Genomic DNA, 19133 nt, shown 5'->3' with positions numbered 1-19133 from the left:
AATTTCAAGTTTTTTACAGAGAATATCATGATCTACTACATCAAAAGCTTTCTTAAAATCCAACAGGACTGCTAAGTTGATGTTACCATCATTCATATCCTGTATCCATTTATCTATGATATTGATAAGGGCAGTTTGGCAAGAGTGTTCTTGTCGAAACCCAGCCTGTGCTGCGTGTAAAAGATCTAATCTTTTTAGATAGTCATATAAGTGTTTTGAAACATGCTTTTCTAAAAGTTTGATAAAACAGGTAGGACAGAAATTGGTCTACAATTTGTTGCCATGAATTTTTCACCAGCTTTAAAAACAGGGGTTACTCTTGCATTCTTTAGAACACTGGGAAATGTACTTGTATCTATTATTCTGTTAAAAATGTAAGTTAAAGATGAAGTTATGAAAGGAGCACTCAATTTAAAAAAATTTTGGTCCTATGTTATCAGATCCGGTGGCTTTATTAATGTCAAGTTTGATCATCTCATTAAATAGACCATTTATTGTGACTGGTGGAATTGAAAATTTTACTTGTTCTGACTTAGTAAATTTCTTTTGTACAAATTGAGTTAATTATAATCATGATTTTTGCTCATACATCTGTCAGTCCTCAGGTTTTCAACACAAGATGTAAAAAACTTATTAAAAACATTACAAATGTCACTGACATTATTAGTTTTAACACCATCTTCATTTAAAAGTTCATATGGCTTTTCTTGTTGGGATGGGTTAAGACTTCGAATACATTTCCACAAATCTTTAGAAGCTTTTGAATCTTTTACCATCTTTGAATAAAAATTTCTTTTTGATTCATCGATTATGTGTTTTGTCCTGTTTCGCCAAAATTTGAACTCGGACCACATTCCTAATTTATGGTATTTCTCTCTCATTTTTCTGGCATATGCAATTTCATTATTGATCCATTCAGGTTGTCTGTCTCTTTTTACTCCTTTAGTAACAATTGATGCATGTTTATCTAGAACTGCATTAAATATGTCATACCACATCTGAATACATGTATTTGGGTGACTTTCATGTTCAATTTTATCAAAAGGTGCAATAGCTAAGTCACTTAGAAAATTTGTCTCATTGAATTTTTTAAAATTTCTGTAAGAAATGGTAGTATGAATATCTTTTTTGATATAAGTGGAATTTTTTTCTTAACAGTATGCATGCATGTGTATCGCACATGACTAGATCACAGTGAAGGTTATCAAAGTAGTTTTGGAATTCAAGTATTTATTGATATGCAAATCATATAAGAATTGTACTTTATTACTTTCACAATATTTGAATCTGTATTTCATTTCAAATATGACCAAGCCTTGGATGTCGATGATTTACATTTACATAAACACAATATTAAGTTAAAGTGAAATAACGAACTAAAACTTTGATAAGCTTGCTATTGTACAATTTTTATTTATTTTACACATCTATACCATGTTAATTATGTGCACTTTAGATTTTGCACTTTATGCCTTTGTACTAATTCTGTAAAATTTGATAGTTTTCAGTATACTTGACAATTGATTTATTGAATACTGCTGTAACTCTTTTAAAAGTTAACATTGTTATTATTGGTTTCAGTACACATCCGTATAAAATTTATCAATATTAAAAAAAATGTCAGACTTATAACCCTTTTACACTTTTGGTATTTGATGTTATAGGTCATTCAGTGAATTAATTAGTTCACCTGTTACTTAAGTGATTTGTCAATGAATCAAGCGAAGATGATTAACAAAATTTTAATCAATTTCTGGCATTTAATACTTTAATAAAATAATTCATTGGTTAAAACAATTATAATGTTGGAAAATTCATGTCTGAAAAGGGAAACTCAATTGAAAGGGCATTGTTTAATGCAGTAAGGAAAGATCTCTCCAATTTTTCCTCAAAATAACAATATAATTAGCTGGAAGATTGTGTGATTTACACTAAGGTTTACTCATAGCTAAAACAGTCATATCAGTTATAACTACATGTACTTTAATTTTTATAAATTGACAATGGAAATGGGGCATGTGTCAAAGAGACAACAACCCATTCAAGGAGTCAAAAACTGCAGAAGGCTGCATGGGTTATTCAACACAGCAAGAAAATCCTGCATCTGGAGTCAGTCTTCAGCTGGCCTCTTTGCAAAAATGTGTACTAGTTCAGCGAAAATTAATGTCATACTGAACTCCTAAACATATATAAAAATGAACTAAAATTAAAAATACAAGACCAACATATGCCAGAGGCAACTGACTTGGGGCAGGCTCAAAAATGCCTATTTTGAAAATAAAGATACTCTAATTCACATGACCTCATTATTCTAGTTTCATATAAAACACTTCTAGGGCAAAAATGACACACAACTTAATAGGTGCATGGAATTTTCCTTCAAACACTGTTGCACTAAAAACCATTAGCTATAAGTAAACAAATAAATAGAGGTGAGATGACCTTTTGCCAGAATTGATTAACTTATATGCATTGAGAAATAAGAAAAATTAAAAGTCTGAATCAAGCTAACACTAGTGTTAAATAGCATGATATCTCAAGTTGTACTGATTTGACACTTGACAGGTTCATGCAAGTTTATCATGTAAAGGGAGATAACTAGAATAGTTTTACTGGAAATCATTATACACAAGTTAATACTTAGGGCTATTCCAGAAAAAAATGTATAGGGGGGTTGGAAGGCACTTTTTGTCAGCACCCTCCACCCAGACAATTGTAATTGAGACTTATAGTGCATTATAGTCTGAAAAGTTGCTCTGATACCCATCACCCATGTATTATTAATATAATGTGCCTTCCAACCCCCCCCCCCCCCCCCCCATACATTTTTTTCTGGAATAGCCCTTATATATAATCACTTCATTATTTCTGCATTGTTTTAAAATCGATGTATATTGACTGTTGGAAGCCAGCTAGTTCTACTCACAAAAAAAGGTGTTCAGTCATTTTCAATTAGATTATAGCAATTGTCATTTTCCATTAGATCATAGTAATTGTCATTTTCAATTAGATCATAGTAATTGTCATTTTCAATTAGATCATATCATTATTGTCATTTTCAATTAGATCATAGTATTTGTCATTTTCAATTAGATCATAGCAATTGTCATTTTCAATTAGATCATATCATTATTGTCATTTTCAATTAGATCATAGCAATTGTCATTTTCAATTAGATCATATCAATTGTCATTTTCAATTAGATCATAGCAATTGTCATTTTCAATTAGATCATATCAATTGTCATTTTCAATTAGATCATAGCAATTGTCATTTTCAATTAGATCATATCATTATTGTCATTTTCAATTAGATCATAGCAATTGTCATTTTTAATTAGATCATATCAATTGTCATTTTCAATTAGATCATAGCAATTGTCATTTTCAATTAGATCATAGCGTAATTGCTAAGTGGATTCATGTTTTCATGATAATACAAACATAAAACATATTCCATGATCAAGAAGGATTAGTGATCATAACTAGGGCCTGCTAAAAATTTGAGGGCTGTTAAAATACATTGTACTTTAAAAAGGATATCTCATCTGAAATAAAAATATCTACTGTCTCTTCACAAGATATGCTTTCCCATTCATGAAATTTGAGGTACACAGTTGACAGTAATACAGTAAAGTCACTTACTTGGCAATGGATGGACCAAATATAGTTCTGATGTTGTCTACAGGTGATGAATTCACTGGTGTTCTCACATCTGCTGTACTGTCTCCATGCTAAAATAGTCATTTTCAACTTTTTCATTTATCTTTACAAAATTGTCGTTAAAATTATCTATACATAATTGTTTTTGCCTAATTCAAGTCAAAACATTTGTGAGTGGCTGATTTAGTTATTTGTTAGGCAGATAAATGTTTGTGTAGTTTTTGTTCCATGTTTGTATAGTGTTGATATGATTCAGAGCTTGACATACCATTCAATACCAATAGATGTCGTGGTTTGTTTTTCTGTTGTTTGGTTTCCTTCTCACAGATGTATACCCCTAAAATTCCTTTCACAAATATACAATACCAGTTCTATCAATTTATATTTTTCTATTCAGTTATCTTAAAACCTATCATAATTTTCATTCAGTTAATTCAGTATCTTAATCGAATCACATGACCCATAATTTACTCAAAACCCTGCTTTTATTTTGAGAAAGATAGGCTAACATATTGACTTAATCTGGTCATTCTATACAGCCCAACAAGGGCAAGAGAAGAAACTAAATAGTAAGTTACAACATTTCATTCCTTGCTGATGGTTAGCATCATCTACTACCTTTTTAACTGTAAATCCTACACCACTGTTGTGAACTGCATATCTGTATAAAAAAAAAAAAAAAAAAAAAATACTTTGTATAAATTTATAAATTATTTTAAACTTTATTTTACTTTACAATGATTAGCTCATATTCAATCATAGCAGTGGGGTTTGCATTTTCACATCAACGTCGTTAATAAAATAACATACGAAAAGTGGCTATATACTACAATAAAATAAAGTTAATGTAAATTGCAACTACCCGTAAGGGGTTTAGTATCGTACCATCATAAAATATATGAGAAGAAGATAACCATAACATTTTGTTTATTACTTGGTAAACTGAACAAGATTATAAAGGCAAAGGTTGACATCTAAAGAAACTGAAACATACATGTATCAACTTAAATTAAAATTAAAAATTACCTGCTGACAACCTCTACAACCTTAGCATGCTCATCTGAAGGACTTTTTAATGCTTTTCTCCTTGTTGTAATGTTGTAAAATAAGTCTTCTACCTACATATTGAAAATATACAATAAAACAGATAAGAAACTATAAAGTAAAACTTGTTCATATACGTCCAACTGAACAAGGTCTTGGCTTTATATAATAATATAACATAAACATATGTTACAAATGAGTTTTTCAACAATAGCACTTTACAACCTGGCCATAATAACATTTGTGTAATGAAGAGAGAACCAGGGGGGAAATACAGGACAAGTGCATTGAAAAACTATAAGCAAGAAATAGCACTATTATTACATCATTTATATTATCTTTCACAATTCAGGTAAAGGTGACATATAGAAATGTCTGTGTAACTGATGATAATATAAAAAGTCTGTCTCTAATACAACTAGAACCATTTATGAACTTAAGTCCAAAAAAAGGAAACAGATCAATAGTATAATACCAGGTATTGCTAGATCTAAGTAAGTAAATGTATAATACCAGGTATTGCTAGGTCTAAGTAAGTAAATGTATAATATCACGTATTGCTAGGTCTAAGTAAGTAAATGTATAATACCACATATTGCTAGGTCTAAGTAAGTAAATGAATAATACCAGGTATTGCTAGATCTAAGTAAGTAAATGTATAATACCAGGTATTGCTAGGTCTAAGTAAGTAAATGTATAATACCAGGTATTGCTAGATCTAAGTAAGTAAATGTATAATACCACGTATTGCTAGGTCTAAGTAAGTAAATGTATAATATCACGTATTGCTAGGTCTAAGTAAGTAAATGTATAATACCACGTATTGCTAGATCTAAGTAAGTAAATGTATAATACCAGGTATTGCTAGGTCTAAGTAAGTAAATGTATAATACCAGGTATTGCTAGATCTAAGTAAGTAAATGTATAATACCACGTATTGCTAGGTCTAAGTAAGTAAATGTATAATACCACGTATTGCTAGGTCTAAGTAAGTAAATGTATAATACCAGGTATTGCTAGGTCTAAGTAAGTAAATGTATAATACCAGGTATTGCTAGGTCTAAGTAAGTAAATGTATAATACCACGTATTGCTAGGTCTAAGTAAGTAAATGTATAATACCACGTATTGCTAGGTCTAAGTAAGTAAATGTATAATACCAGGTATTGCTAGGTCTAAGTAAGTAAATGAGATTATCTCCCCTTCAACATATTATATAGTATCCAGATAATATTTCCTTAAACAATTCCTTAGGGCATGTAGTTAGTGTTCAACAAATGGAAGTTTTTAACGACCTTGACTGGCTATACAGCCCTTGCACGTATGGTTAGTTAGTGTTCTACAACTGTTTAAGGTTTTATCATTCTGTCTTATAAGTAAGGAGCAGTTTAGCTTACCAGAGACTATTACCACATATTGTAATATTGAAGTAAGAAGTTAAGAACATTTGATTATCTCCCCTTAATTATGATCTTGGATCAGGCTTGTATACTTTTTCAACAGAGACATGGTATTTCTAAATACCCCTTCAATCCAAACAAAATTTTATTTGCAAGGAAGTATAAAATGGGGGCAATGCTGTTTTATAAAGGGCCATTCATATTGAGTTTTAAATATTTAAAAGGTAATTTGGAAACCGGTCTTATCACCAAATGCAATGTAAATCAATGGGCCATAAAAATGAGGTCAAGATTAAGTGACTCTTTATTTGAAGTTTATCCCATAAATAGTCTTTTATTTATCATACAATCAGAAAAAATATCATGAAAACATCACTTCAATCTAAAACATCATAAAAATGAAACCAAGATATCAGTAACCTTTCGCCAAATACCAAACTGTATTTCAAAAGATGTACAAGTTTTTGCAACAGAAAACTTACTGTAATTTGTGTTCCAATATTTCCAGCACAAGGCTTCACTGGTTCCTTTAACTTTCCATCTGAATACATGCCCCTATAGTATAGCAAAGATCGAAATACATATCAATGTTAATAAAAATTATTAATGAGTATAATTGTCTACTAAGTTCGATGAATAGATGAATTAAAGTTTAAATATGCAGTAGGCTAAACTCAAGCAAATCAATAAAGATGATAATTATAAATTTGGTCTTTTTTCTGGTTGTCACAGATGCAGGTACCCACTTCTAGTATCTTTACAATGACTAGGGCTGTTCTGCAAAAAATTATAAGTTGAAAGGGTATAATTAGGATAAACTCAACCAAGATTATCTTATCTGCATAGAGAACAACTTTGATTGACAGAACAAAAGCTTTCAAAAATTGAGGAAGAAAAATAAATAGTTGCCATACATATGTGTAAAGAATTGCGCTAATATTAACATACCTTTTTGCGGTACGGCCACTATCTTTGTGACGTAGCGTAATTGTAATACTTTATGTTGTATTGAATAGAACTGTATAATGGCAGACGTAGTTCTATCTTTAACGCCTTAGTTAACTTACGATCAAATACACAACGCAACGCAATAATCTACAATATGATGCCTATTAAAGACATGTAGTATTAACATACTTATAAGCACATTTTGAATCAGCTGTTCTCGTTGTTATATAGTTGCCATACATATGATGCCTATTGAAGACATGTAGTATTAACATACTTATAAGCACATTTTGAATCAGCTGTTCTCGTTGTTATATAGTTGCCATACATATGATGCCTATTGAAGACATGTAGTATTAACATACTTATAAGCACATTTTGAATCAGCTGTTCTCGTTGTTATATAGTTGCCATACATATGATGCCTATTGAAGACATGTAGTATTAACATACTTATAAGCACATTTTGAATCAGCTGTTCTAGTTGTTATTGTCACATGGGCAACATGACTGATACTAGCTAGTGCTTCACCACGGAAACCATATGTTGCTATGGAATTCAGATCTTCAAATTTCTGTAATTTACTGGTAGTAAATCTCTCACATACAATTTCCATATCTTCCTTCTACAAAATTAAATACAGTCTTTCATATATCTTATCAATAAGAAGAAATTATCAACATTTTCCTGAACAGGAGTAACATAATACATGATAATGTATTTACTGTCATCAAATTTATTAAGTTCCATAAAATGAATCAAAAATACTAAATCCTGCTGCTTATTTCTAGCATAAATTTCATTTCATTTAGTTCTATTTTTGCTTGCATCTGCAATTATTTCACCCCTAGCCATGTTGGTCCTGTCATTTGACAAGCCTTTTTTTTTTATCTCCCATTATTTTTGCTTGTATCAAAGAGATGCTTGTCAATTTCAAAGAATATAGCTCTTCAATAAGTGTTCAACTTATTTTTCTATGAAATTCAGCATAATTCTATGTCTGACGAATTGAAAAATTCAGAGCAAGAAATCTGTGGTTATAAAACTAGAAGTTCTATTATCCCATCTCTGTAGCAGTTTTAATCCTTCTTGAGTAAATGTAACTTACCCTAACACCTGATCCATTATCTTGTATCTGTAGCAGTTTTAATCCTCCTTGCTTTACTGTTACTTGAATGGATGTAGACTTTGCATCCAAACTGAAAAGAATAAAAGCAGATGTTTCAAATTGGTGTGAATACTTTTACATTTAGCATGTAAAAGAATAAAATCAATGAAAACATTTTAAAAATATCCGAAAAAATGGCTATAAAGACAACTGTCAGTTCAACTTGTTCTCTTCTGTTTCTGTCTTTAAATCAACTCTAATAAACGATATAACCAGGTGTACTGCCAGTTATTTTTCATTTTTGTTTGAACATTACATTTACTAAGTAGACACAACAGGTTTTTGCTTAGATTACAATACATGAGTATAAGTGTGTGCATAGTCTCAAGTGGGAAATTTAATTATGAACCTGAAACCTTTCAAAATGAAAATATAAGTTATTTTTCTCTTTTAATTATTTCTTTTCCGCAGAAATAACATGGAAATAACTATTCGAAAATAGGAATGTTTGACAAAAATGTACACTGCTAAGATTTAGAGGGTTGGGTTTGAAAATAGGCACCTACCTTCCCTTTCATAAAATCCATCACAATGAATCAGAAGACATTTGAGGTCCAGTTAAGATACATGGTTTGTATATTGTTATATATGCCGTAGTTATCAGATAATACATACCGATGTATCAATAGTTTATAAATATTCAAAACAATTGCAAATTATATTTTGAATGAAATTTCCCATGTCCTTACTGTTACAGATGATCAAAATAGTTTTGCAATTTTGCAGTAGGAAACTGTTTGAAAGAGAAACACAGCATATTTTCATTGGAAATAAGGCTGAATCAGCAGTAAATCATAGATATAATAGCCCTGCAGGAACATTCAATTTTCACCTTCAAACATATATATTTGAAAATTTAATTAATGTTTTCATTTTTCACCATACCTATTTTCTATCATTTCCTTTAAGGCATTTGCAGGTCTCTGAATTACTTCCCCTGCTGCTATTCTGTTTACAACTACTTCATCTAATTTTCTTATTACTCCAGGGGCAGGTTTACTTACTGCCATCTTCTAACCTGTAAATTTCGTTTGATACCTCAGTCATTGAAGTAGAATATATAATTATCAAAACAAAATCATATTTCATATATACATATACATGTAGACTCTTTTAAGAATAAGATTGCTACTGTAGAAAATTGTACCATAGGCTTTATAAATGAGGAATTAAATTGGTCACAATATGTCATTGTGGTACATTAGTCAGAATATGGTAATAGACCCATAACTCACATATGAATGGCCTAATAAAAAATCATGGTACACTGTGGTCAACTACACATGACTGCAAACAATCTTAACAAGTATGAGAGCATTTTGTAAAATGATTTCAAAGAAGTTGCATTCATTAGTAAATGATAAGGTGATTCTATAACAGTACTCCAAAAATTAGTAAAAGTCACATAACTCCCATCTGAAATGATAAGATTGAAATGACAGTACAAACATGTACTATATGGGTGAGGTAAACATGATCAAAAACAAAACTACCAAGAATGAGAGAACTCTGTTTTAAAGGAGTTTAATTTATATAGAGAATAATACATGGCAAAATCCGTATCATATGTCGTATCATCCCGAGACATTAATATCAGCCCAAGGGATGATATTGGGTGATACGGCATGTGATATGGATTTTGCCATGTATTATACGCTTTATCATATATTTCAACAGAAGAGTATTATATTACATGAACTGTTTTCTGATCCATAGCACTGGGTTACCTTCAGTTCTACTTTTGTCTTATTTCAAAGGCCTTAAAAGAACTGCTCAATTACTTATCCGAACCACCTGGGTTACCTTACAATTTGCGTGCTGTTCTTTTAAAAATATTTTGTTTATTATTGTATTTATTTGTGTGGTTTGTATTTGTTATAGTTGCATTTAGTGTGCCAAAAAATATGAAAACTTGACGTTCGTGACATCACATACAATATGAAAACTCATCGTTCGTGACGTCACATACCAAACAATGACGTCATTCAAAAAAATGACTTATTTTGAGGAAAATTTTTCTTAAGCAAAAAAAAACAACAAAACTGACTTTCAGTAAAAAAAAAGAAAAAAAAAAAGAAGGGGTGTGATAAAGGGTATGTGATAAAGGGTGCGCATCAAAGTTGCGCGATATGGATTAAACAGCCGGCTATTTATCAAATATGCAAATTTACTGTATTTACTACTAAACATATAGGCCAAGTTCGGATGAATATCTAGAGTAGATGGGATTGACATGGTCATATATAACACCTGTTATGATTGGATATAGCTTTGCCGCCATTAACACTCGAGGAGTCCTGGGTTGTGGCAGGGTTCCTAGAGATCGACTCGATATCCCGTATGTTATGACATCCATCCAATCAAATTTGAATGTAAACATATTCAGAGGAGGGGCCTTGTACTTCCGGTAATCAAGACCCTTACTCATCAAAATTATTTACCGTTCATATGGAACTCGTTTCAGAACTCGAGTTCCATCCGAACTTGGCCTATGATAAAAAGTGTTATTGTTACAATACTAAAATAAAAGCAGTAACATTTAAATGGTCAAATCAAAAGAGTGGTACATGGTTACTCAAGAGACCAAATTTGGCAAACAGCCTTCAAACTTGGTAATATTCTTTGTCATTATATTTTCTTAACCAAGCTTGCTCATAAGTTTGATTTTGAAATAACTAAAGGAGAAATGGGACTTTGACCATTGTTTTTTAGAATGCCAAAAATATCACCTTGAGAACACAACTCCTATGAGACTAGAAAGCTCTATTACTTGGTAGGGTTATTTTCCATAAAAAAAAAAAGGCATCATATTTAGTTAACCATATTGTACCGTGATTTCAATTTGACAATTTTTACAGGGATTCTGTATTGTGATAATAACACTTTGTGATTTACAAATAGTGAAAGCAGATAAATTCAGACTGTTTTACAAAAAGCTCTCATTTTTAACTTGAATATATATCTGAGCATAAATTTCATTGAAAATTTCTCGAAATGTTCATGAACAGATTTCTGGAAATGATTATGAATAGAATGTTCTAAATGCTATGATCAATGCACTTTATTTGGTGAATCTCAAAAGAAGTGATCAACCTTGGAAGATTTAGACATCAAGTCAGTACCATAGGGTTTTTATTGCATTTCATGCCATCTTTACCCAAAAAATGTGAACGATCTTTGAATATTGTCTTTATCATTACATGCAGTAACATTATACATAATTTTGAATAGTTTAAGGCAAAAAAAATGTTGTTAATAGTTACCAGTTTGACCTTACTCTCAACGCACTCTTAGTAATTTCATTTCCATCAAAGAGTGAAAAATAAACTGAACATGTGACAAAAGTAAAGTTAAAGCTGACAAGAATTTTAATCAATTGCTGGAAACATCCCAATGTTCACAAAGGTGAATGTGACGTTGAAGAATCTTAATAAATCATGCGTTGTGTTTTCTATACGTTTAATCGTCGTGATAGCTAATGCATATACAATATAACGTCACACAGTAAAGCGTTATCTTCCAGTATCTGTGTGGCTTCTTGACTCCACTAGTGGAGGGTGTGTTCGTTCGGGTGGTCTTAGTAGTAAGTTAATGAGTTCATGTGCAATCTTCTTTGAATGAGGAAGCAATACACAGTTAGGAAAAAAAACTTTAAATTGACACTCATAATTTTTAAACACCCTGTTTCCCCTCCTTCTGTCTAACAAAGAAGGCTTTATATGTGTGTTATGCATGTATATACTTATAGAAAGATAATCTTCCATAGATTTGATTTCTAATGGTCATAAGGGTGAAATATAATCCCTTTTGGGTGTAACCATGGCAACAATCTGCATTTCTTAGATACAAAATATAGCAAAAAAGGGGGGTGAACATGTCACAAGTCTCCAAAATTTGGTCTAAAGGAAAATTTCAATCAATTACAGTGATACCTTTCCTGAATCCATAGGTTTATATCTATCAAGTGGTCCAAAAAAAATCATATGCATTTCTGCTCGTTTTTCCATAAAATTGAATTGAAAAGATCGAGGGAAAAATCTTTGTTGATAAACACTACAATAATTTATGGACCTATGGACGGTACGGATAGGAAAATATGGACTGTCAATCATATAAATGGCCTATAAAACATGTTAAAAACAATCTAAATGTTCATATAAACCCACTAAGAAGGCTATATTATTCTTCAATTATCTAAAAATCAATTTTATTGTACAAAAACTTTCATATTTAAAAAATTCACAGGGGCCATAATGCGAAACTAAACTTCTAACTGTGTATTGCTACCTGAGCCATTGCGATGTGTTTTCTGGTCTTCTTTTGGCAACGGTTATACCTGAAGGTATCTCATCTTGATGGTCATGTTTCCAAGGCAACCTTTCTTGTTTTCAATAGCTGTGTTCTTGTCTGTAATGACGTCTATAAGAACTGTTGACGGCTGGTTAATGTTTTTATTGATCGGTCCTGATAATAGATATCCGATCTTTGACTAAACAGCGGTGGGTCCGTTTCCTCTAATTACTTTGTCCTCAATAATGTCCCAATAGTGGTCGGCGCCTATGAGTAAGTTAATTTCAAAACGATCTCCACTATGCACAGAATGTGCAAGTTTAAGTCCGCTCAAATGTGGCAGGCTCCTTGTAGTTTGTGAAATACTGTAGTGAATTGGAATGGCAATTTCTGGAACAATAAGTGTGTTAATAACCATATTTTCTCCTGTGTCGGTCTGTAGCTGTATTGTTGCAGTGTCTAAAATGCGATCTCTCTGAGATAAATCTCCGAACGCAGAGAGTTGAATGCTTACTTTTTCTGTGGGTTTTATTTCTAATTTATCAGCTAATTTCTGAGTTATAAAAGAAGGCTGTGCTCCCTCGTCAAATAAAATGTTACATTCTACTTCTTGGTCGTTATATACAACTGGTGCAGTTGCTGTTTTCAGGAGAATGTTGTGACTCTGTTGTGATGAATACATTACTCTAGTTTCGTTTGGTGTTTCAACTTCGTTTATTGATGATTGTTGTATTGTAGGCTCTGGTGTCGTACCTGGAATGACCTCTTTACCTTTACATATGCTTGTATTATGCATTCCGTCACATTTTTTGCATCGTTTTGTAGACTTACATGCGGCCACTCGGTGTGACCCTAAACAGTTAAAGCATAACTGTTTCTGTTTTACAATCTGATTTCTAGCGTTTGCGTCTGTTACTTCAGAGCACTCCGTCGGATAGTGCTCACCTGAACAGAAAATACATGTACATGTATTTTTCTTCTTATGTGTGTCTGTGAATTTGCTCTTGTATGAATGTGATTGCGTACCCATAAAAAATGCAGTAGCGTACAATCTGTCTGAATCTGTGACTCCTTCTCCAGCTTCGAGTATGTCGATCTCTTTAGTTATAGATTTGCGTAGATTATTCAATATCAAATTATCTCTCCTGTGTTCTCTTGCAATAGATTTTCTTATGTCAATCGGTAACTTGTCCAAAACTACAGGTACCAAAAGTAAACCATACATCTCTGGTGTTTGACCAAGTGACTCTGCTCGTACGTATGATTCTAATCCGTCTCCGTAAGACCTCAAACTAAAAGCTTCATTGGTCTACTGCACATGTGTTCATATCAACTCTAGCTTCAGGTGTGAAATTATATGCGTCTGGGTCAAGTCTGTTGAAGGACCAACAGTATCATGCGAAATGTTAGTATTTGTTTCAAAGGACTTAATGAATTTCCGAAATTTGTCTAATTTTCAATCAAGTTCATACATATACTCATCTGAGTCAGTGATTTCCTGCTCCAGATTTTCCTCCGATGTCTGTTCCAAAAGTCTGTTATTCAGGTCAATCAATGTTTTCTGTTTCTGCGTGACGGCATCAAGGGCTTTCACTTCGTCAACTTCTGTGTCTGTTTTTGACTTTAACTCGTCGAATTTCACCAGTAGCTTCGTGACAGCTCCTTTGTGTCTAGCACGAACTGACTTTAGCTTTGAATCCATATATATCCTGGTCACGGCACCATTAAATGTTGAAGAATCTTTATAAATCATGCGATGTGTTTTCTATACATTAAATCGTCGTGACAGCTAATGCATATACAATATAACGTCACACAGTATAGCATTATGGTAACAACATTACCATAGCGTAATGTTTGTACTTTGCGTATTTTCCAACATGTGACAGCTATTATAACAAATATTTAAGAAAACCCTCAAATTGTGTGATGAAATAAGCACTTTTTCGCCATTTTATTACACTAACAGCGGAGGATTTGGTGACATATTTGATTCATGATATGAAACTTGCAAAAATAATAAATAAATTATCAATGGTTAAGAATAGCAGTTAATAAGAGAGGTATGCCTAATATTGGAGGAACATTCAGATGAATCATTTTAAATCTATAAGAAAAGGAGATTGACTGGTACTATTTTTAATGCAAAATGAGAATGTTAAAGTTATATTCCAAGAAGGTAACATGGTCAGTGGAATATTATGGAATTTTTTATTTTTTTTATAAATTCACATATATACACCTGGAAAAAAGTATTGCAACACCAAATTGAAATTGAATTAAAAAAAAACACTCATTATTTTTTTGTGATATAATTTGGTAAAATAGAACTAGTTAAACATTATTTAAGTATCACCTGAGTTTAATCAATAAATATCGACTCGATGTTTTGATCCTCATTGTTTTCAGCACTTTAAATAACCAAGTTTTTAAAATTATGTGATTGACACCTTATAATGGGTCCTTGACAACTCTTAACTGCAGCAAGATGGCAGATTATCAGCATAAGAGAAGCAGGGCTGTCGCTGTAACAACTGCACGCATTGTTGGTCATCACCATGCCACTGAAGTCGTTTTGAGAATAAAAATCAGGCAATAAACGCTGTAAAAGACCTTCTGAGATAATGAAGACCCCCTATTCCATTTGCTAGAGAAAATCAAGCATAATGAAGGTTGGTCAGAAGGAAACCCATTGCATACAAGACAATCCTAAAATGAGAGTGGTGGCCATACAAGAGCCTTTTAACAAGAACTGTTCGAGATCAACTCATCGCTACTGGTTACAGTGCGATAATACCATTTCGGAGACCTTTGCTAACGAGCAGACTTACAGTTTTCCATATCCAATGTAGTGCAGAGCTCGCCAAAGTTGGAAATTAGCATTGTGGAGGAAGATCCAATGTTCAAATGGAATTTGGTTCATCTTCCTTGGCCCGATCGTAGCCCGGCTTTGAACCATATTGAGCTTATATGGGACACTATTGAGCGGAAAGTGAGCGAAAGGACAGCCCAGTTCAAACACAACATGAAATAAACAATTCCCTTCATCAGAAATGGTTGCTGCTACCTTAGCAACAAATTAGTCGATTTATGGCAGGAATCAGAAGACGCTAAGATGCGGTTATCCGTTTGAATGGAGGCTGCGCACAAAGTACTAATTCTTTGGCGTATAACGATCAACCATGATGTGAACAGTCATCTGAAGATTAATTTTGAAATGTCTGACATTGTAAAGTTCGACTACACTGAAACTTGTCAAATGCGTTTTTTTGTACAAAAAACACTTCATTTTGTTATTGAAATTGTGGTTATATAAATCATTTTTTTTTTAAACATTTTTTGTTCGTTTCCATGCCAATGTTATCGTGAACTACAGAGATGCAACTAATCGTCGGACCTGTCAGACCTAAGGGGCAGAAATTATGCAGGTCCGGCAAAACTCTTTGCTGTGCAGGACCTGATGGCTGGCAATATTTTAGTCCGCTTGGGTCAGCCAAAACTTAATTCCTTGTCAGTCCCAGCAGAGTATTTTGTTTTTAAAATTGTGATTTTACAACCATGTTGCATGATTAGATAGAACAACATTCAAGGCTTCGATTACATAATAGAAATTGGGAGTTCACACTGTTTTAATGATAAATATCATAGCCTGACATTACTTTATCCTTCCATAAAAATAAAAAGTAAACCTTTTGCAGTATTAATTTCAGTTTTGAAATCGTATGTTTGACATCGTTAATTTATTGAAATATTTATATCAAACGCAGTTGATAAGTTGTAACAGAGAATACACACCATTGGTTTGAAAAAAATGATGTAACTTTGACCTCCGTAGCAGAGTTCAAAAAATATATGGGTCACTGAATATTCATAATATATTTCAGATCGTTTGTTGTTTTGATGTCAAAGATTATTTTATTTTTTAAAATTTTCTTTCAAATTAGTATTAATCCAGAAAATAGTAAAAACATTGCCTGATTGCATGTACCTTAAGTTGAATATCTATATCTAAATTCAATTAATTAAAGCTGTTATCCATAATCACAAATTGAATGCTTTGTTTACAATTGTTAAAGGCCATGTGCTTTTTGGCGGGAAAATTCGGGAAACCCCTTAACAGGAAACAGTTATATTTCATTGTTATTTATAAACAGTAAGAATTTTTTATTTTTAATAACTGCTAACATTTATTCATGATAAATTGAAAATTTCTTGAGGTGAAACTGATAATACTTTTTATACTCTACATCTAGGGGTGGTGTAAAATGGAAAAAAGGGGGGGCTTTTTTTTCATATTACGAAAATAAATTTTTGTGAGTGAAAATATAGGTCTGGCAGAGATGTGATGGGTCTGGCAAAACTTTGTACCCTGCAGGCCCCAATGTCTGACAGGAAAAAAAACTGTTTGGAACTATGTTTCAATAATATTATACACATATTTTATTATATTCCCTAAAAAAAAAGAGGCTGATTTTTCAAATTTTAAAAAATCAAGGTGTTGCAATACTTTTTTCCATGTGTATATATATTGTAGAGATAAGAAATAAGAAATATATTTACAGTCTAATAGAAAACATAATTGTATTACCATCATAATAACTAAGACTTTTTCTAATCAAATAAATGTCTATAATTTGTTCGTTTATTCAACAATTGTCATAAGATCGTGGACCAGAAAGAAATGACATTGCAGAGCTCCAGATAAAAATTCACAAATTGGGTTTTTTACCCACCATTTTCTTATATAATTGGGTGATAAAGTTTTTTGATTGCATTATCAATTCCAATTCACCCCTCATGTTAATATCAAATTGGGTTTTTCACCACCAAGCTCCTTAATGTATTGGGTTTTTTCATCAACACAATATTGAATATTTAGGCAATATCAACCCTAGATTTTTTTCCCATCTTAAATATGTTTCTTTCTTTGTTTAGCTGTTTTATTTGGTTTAGGGTTAGGGTTAGGGTTATTTGCTAGCTGTTTTATTTGGTTTATTGACTGAGAATTGTAGGTCTAATTTGTGTTCCGTTTCAAACCTTCTGCCAGTTTTGTATTTTCTCATATAAACTGTAAAAAAACGGATATGTGTATTCACAGGCACTCGTCTTATACCTTTATATAATAAATTCTGAGACCAGTGCCTGTGTGTGTATTCATTAATTAACCGTAAATGAAAAAAAATAGTATATAAACTCTAATTATACTTGAATGTTTTTGTTTTATTCCAATTTTCATAAATCTGGGTTTAGTTGTCTTTTATTAGAACTTTTGGTTTCTGATGCTTTATCATGTCAAAATTAATTTGGCCTTTCACTTTTTCCAACTGATTTCGTTTTTGAGGAAACCCTGCTTTTATTAGCAATGTTCTCGTTAACGTACGTACGTAATGATAAATCCCAAGCAATGCGAAAAAAATATGACTTCATGACACAAGCTAATTGGATAAACGCCGAGAAGATCGAAATGTTTTCAAAAACACGTGTACCTATTGAGCAACGGAAAACTCTAACAGGGACCCATTTCAGCTACTTGATGCAGGGATCTATTTTTAGAACGAAAGGAAATTTCCAATTATAAATATTATAAAAATAGTTTACGCGACGCGACCACTGTAAACAGATAAGGGTAAATAACGCAAATGGTAGCCAATAAAAAGGGTTGAGAACTCATGGTTTTGGAATATAATTGGGTTTTCCTTTGAATTAATTGGGTTATTGAACCCTGCAATGGGCAATTGCATTGGGTTTTTTATTATTTGTATTGCGTGATCACGCAAATACGCAGCTTATCTGGAGCTCTGCATTGGCTGGATCAACATCAAAGTAAATGAGGACAGATACATCACATACAAATAAAATGAGTATAACACCAATACAACATACGGTTTTAAGGGGACAAAAGTAGTTCTCTAGGGAAACTTACATGATTGGCTGATCTGATAGATTTGTGTAACACAATAAATAATATTACTTGGCAACTTTGCCTTTTTATAATCAACATGATCAAGGTAAATTTTATTAAATTGTTTTATTTTTAATAAAAACAAATATTCTAATACTAAAATGAAATTCTTTGTTTTAAATTGAAAATGGAATTACGTAAAAAACCTATAAACAACATGGATTTTTCAACAAAAGTTATGCTGTCAATTCTGATTTTTCACAATTTTGTAAAACAAGTATATTTTCAGCCCTCTTGCCAGTCTTGGCATGAATCGAAAGGTGATCAAATGTAAAATTTAAATATATTTTTTTTCATATTTTCACTGTTGCAAAAATTAGTATTTAAACAGTTTGAATACTTCCAAATTCGTCTGCTACAAGGTGCTCTGATTTTAAGTTTGCTTTTTTATTTGTGTAAGTATTTGTGTAATGAGGAAATGGCAACCATGAGAAGGTTTCACAATAAACGAATCATACATGGGTTTGTTTAAAAATCTACTCCAAATTAGCAGACAATCATCCAGTTTTTAGTAAATTGTAGTTTTCATATAAAACTGTGAAAAGCACCAACAAATAACCCGCCGTTCAAGGTAGACAACCTAATATCGAACTTCCGCTTTGCGAAATAATCTCCTTAGAAACGGAAATAGTGCAAAATACCTAATTAAACCATCGTTT

At 32.0% G+C, this 19133-nt stretch overlaps 2 protein-coding genes across 4 annotated transcripts in view; both read right to left on the bottom strand.

Annotated features, from left to right (window-relative positions):
* The window catches only part of LOC139513307 (DNA mismatch repair protein Mlh1-like), a 141448-nt gene extending 122383 nt beyond the window's left edge, over nt 1–19065 (bottom strand). Inside the window, exons 1-8 of one of the 3 annotated variants that reach the window (XM_071301694.1) lie at nt 18933–19065; nt 9108–9240; nt 8163–8253; nt 7507–7679; nt 6588–6660; nt 4689–4780; nt 4281–4323; nt 3645–3733 (exon numbers count right to left, since the gene is read on the bottom strand). In XM_071301694.1, coding sequence (XP_071157795.1) covers nt 3645–3733; nt 4281–4323; nt 4689–4780; nt 6588–6660; nt 7507–7679; nt 8163–8253; nt 9108–9232 — 686 coding nt within the window. In that variant the 5' untranslated portion in view covers nt 9233–9240; nt 18933–19065. Of the gene's footprint in view, nt 1–3644; nt 3734–4280; nt 4324–4688; nt 4781–6587; nt 6661–7242; nt 7324–7506; nt 7680–8162; nt 8254–9107; nt 9241–18932 lie in introns of those variants that run through there. The other 2 variants (XM_071301695.1, XM_071301696.1) reach the window with 2 other exon arrangements.
* On the bottom strand, nt 12712–13737 carry LOC139511068 (uncharacterized). Its single transcript, XM_071297639.1, has one exon. The coding sequence runs from the start codon at nt 13735–13737 to the stop codon at nt 12712–12714; it is 1026 nt and encodes a 341-aa protein (XP_071153740.1).
* Nucleotides 19066–19133: the final 68 nt, after the last annotated feature.

Source organism: Mytilus edulis, chromosome 2 (genome assembly GCF_963676685.1).
Source record: "Mytilus edulis chromosome 2, xbMytEdul2.2, whole genome shotgun sequence".
NCBI classification, from domain to species: Eukaryota; Metazoa; Mollusca; class Bivalvia; order Mytilida; family Mytilidae; genus Mytilus; species Mytilus edulis.
Note: the sequence above shows the minus strand (reverse complement) of the source record. Positions and strands in the feature narration are given on the sequence as shown.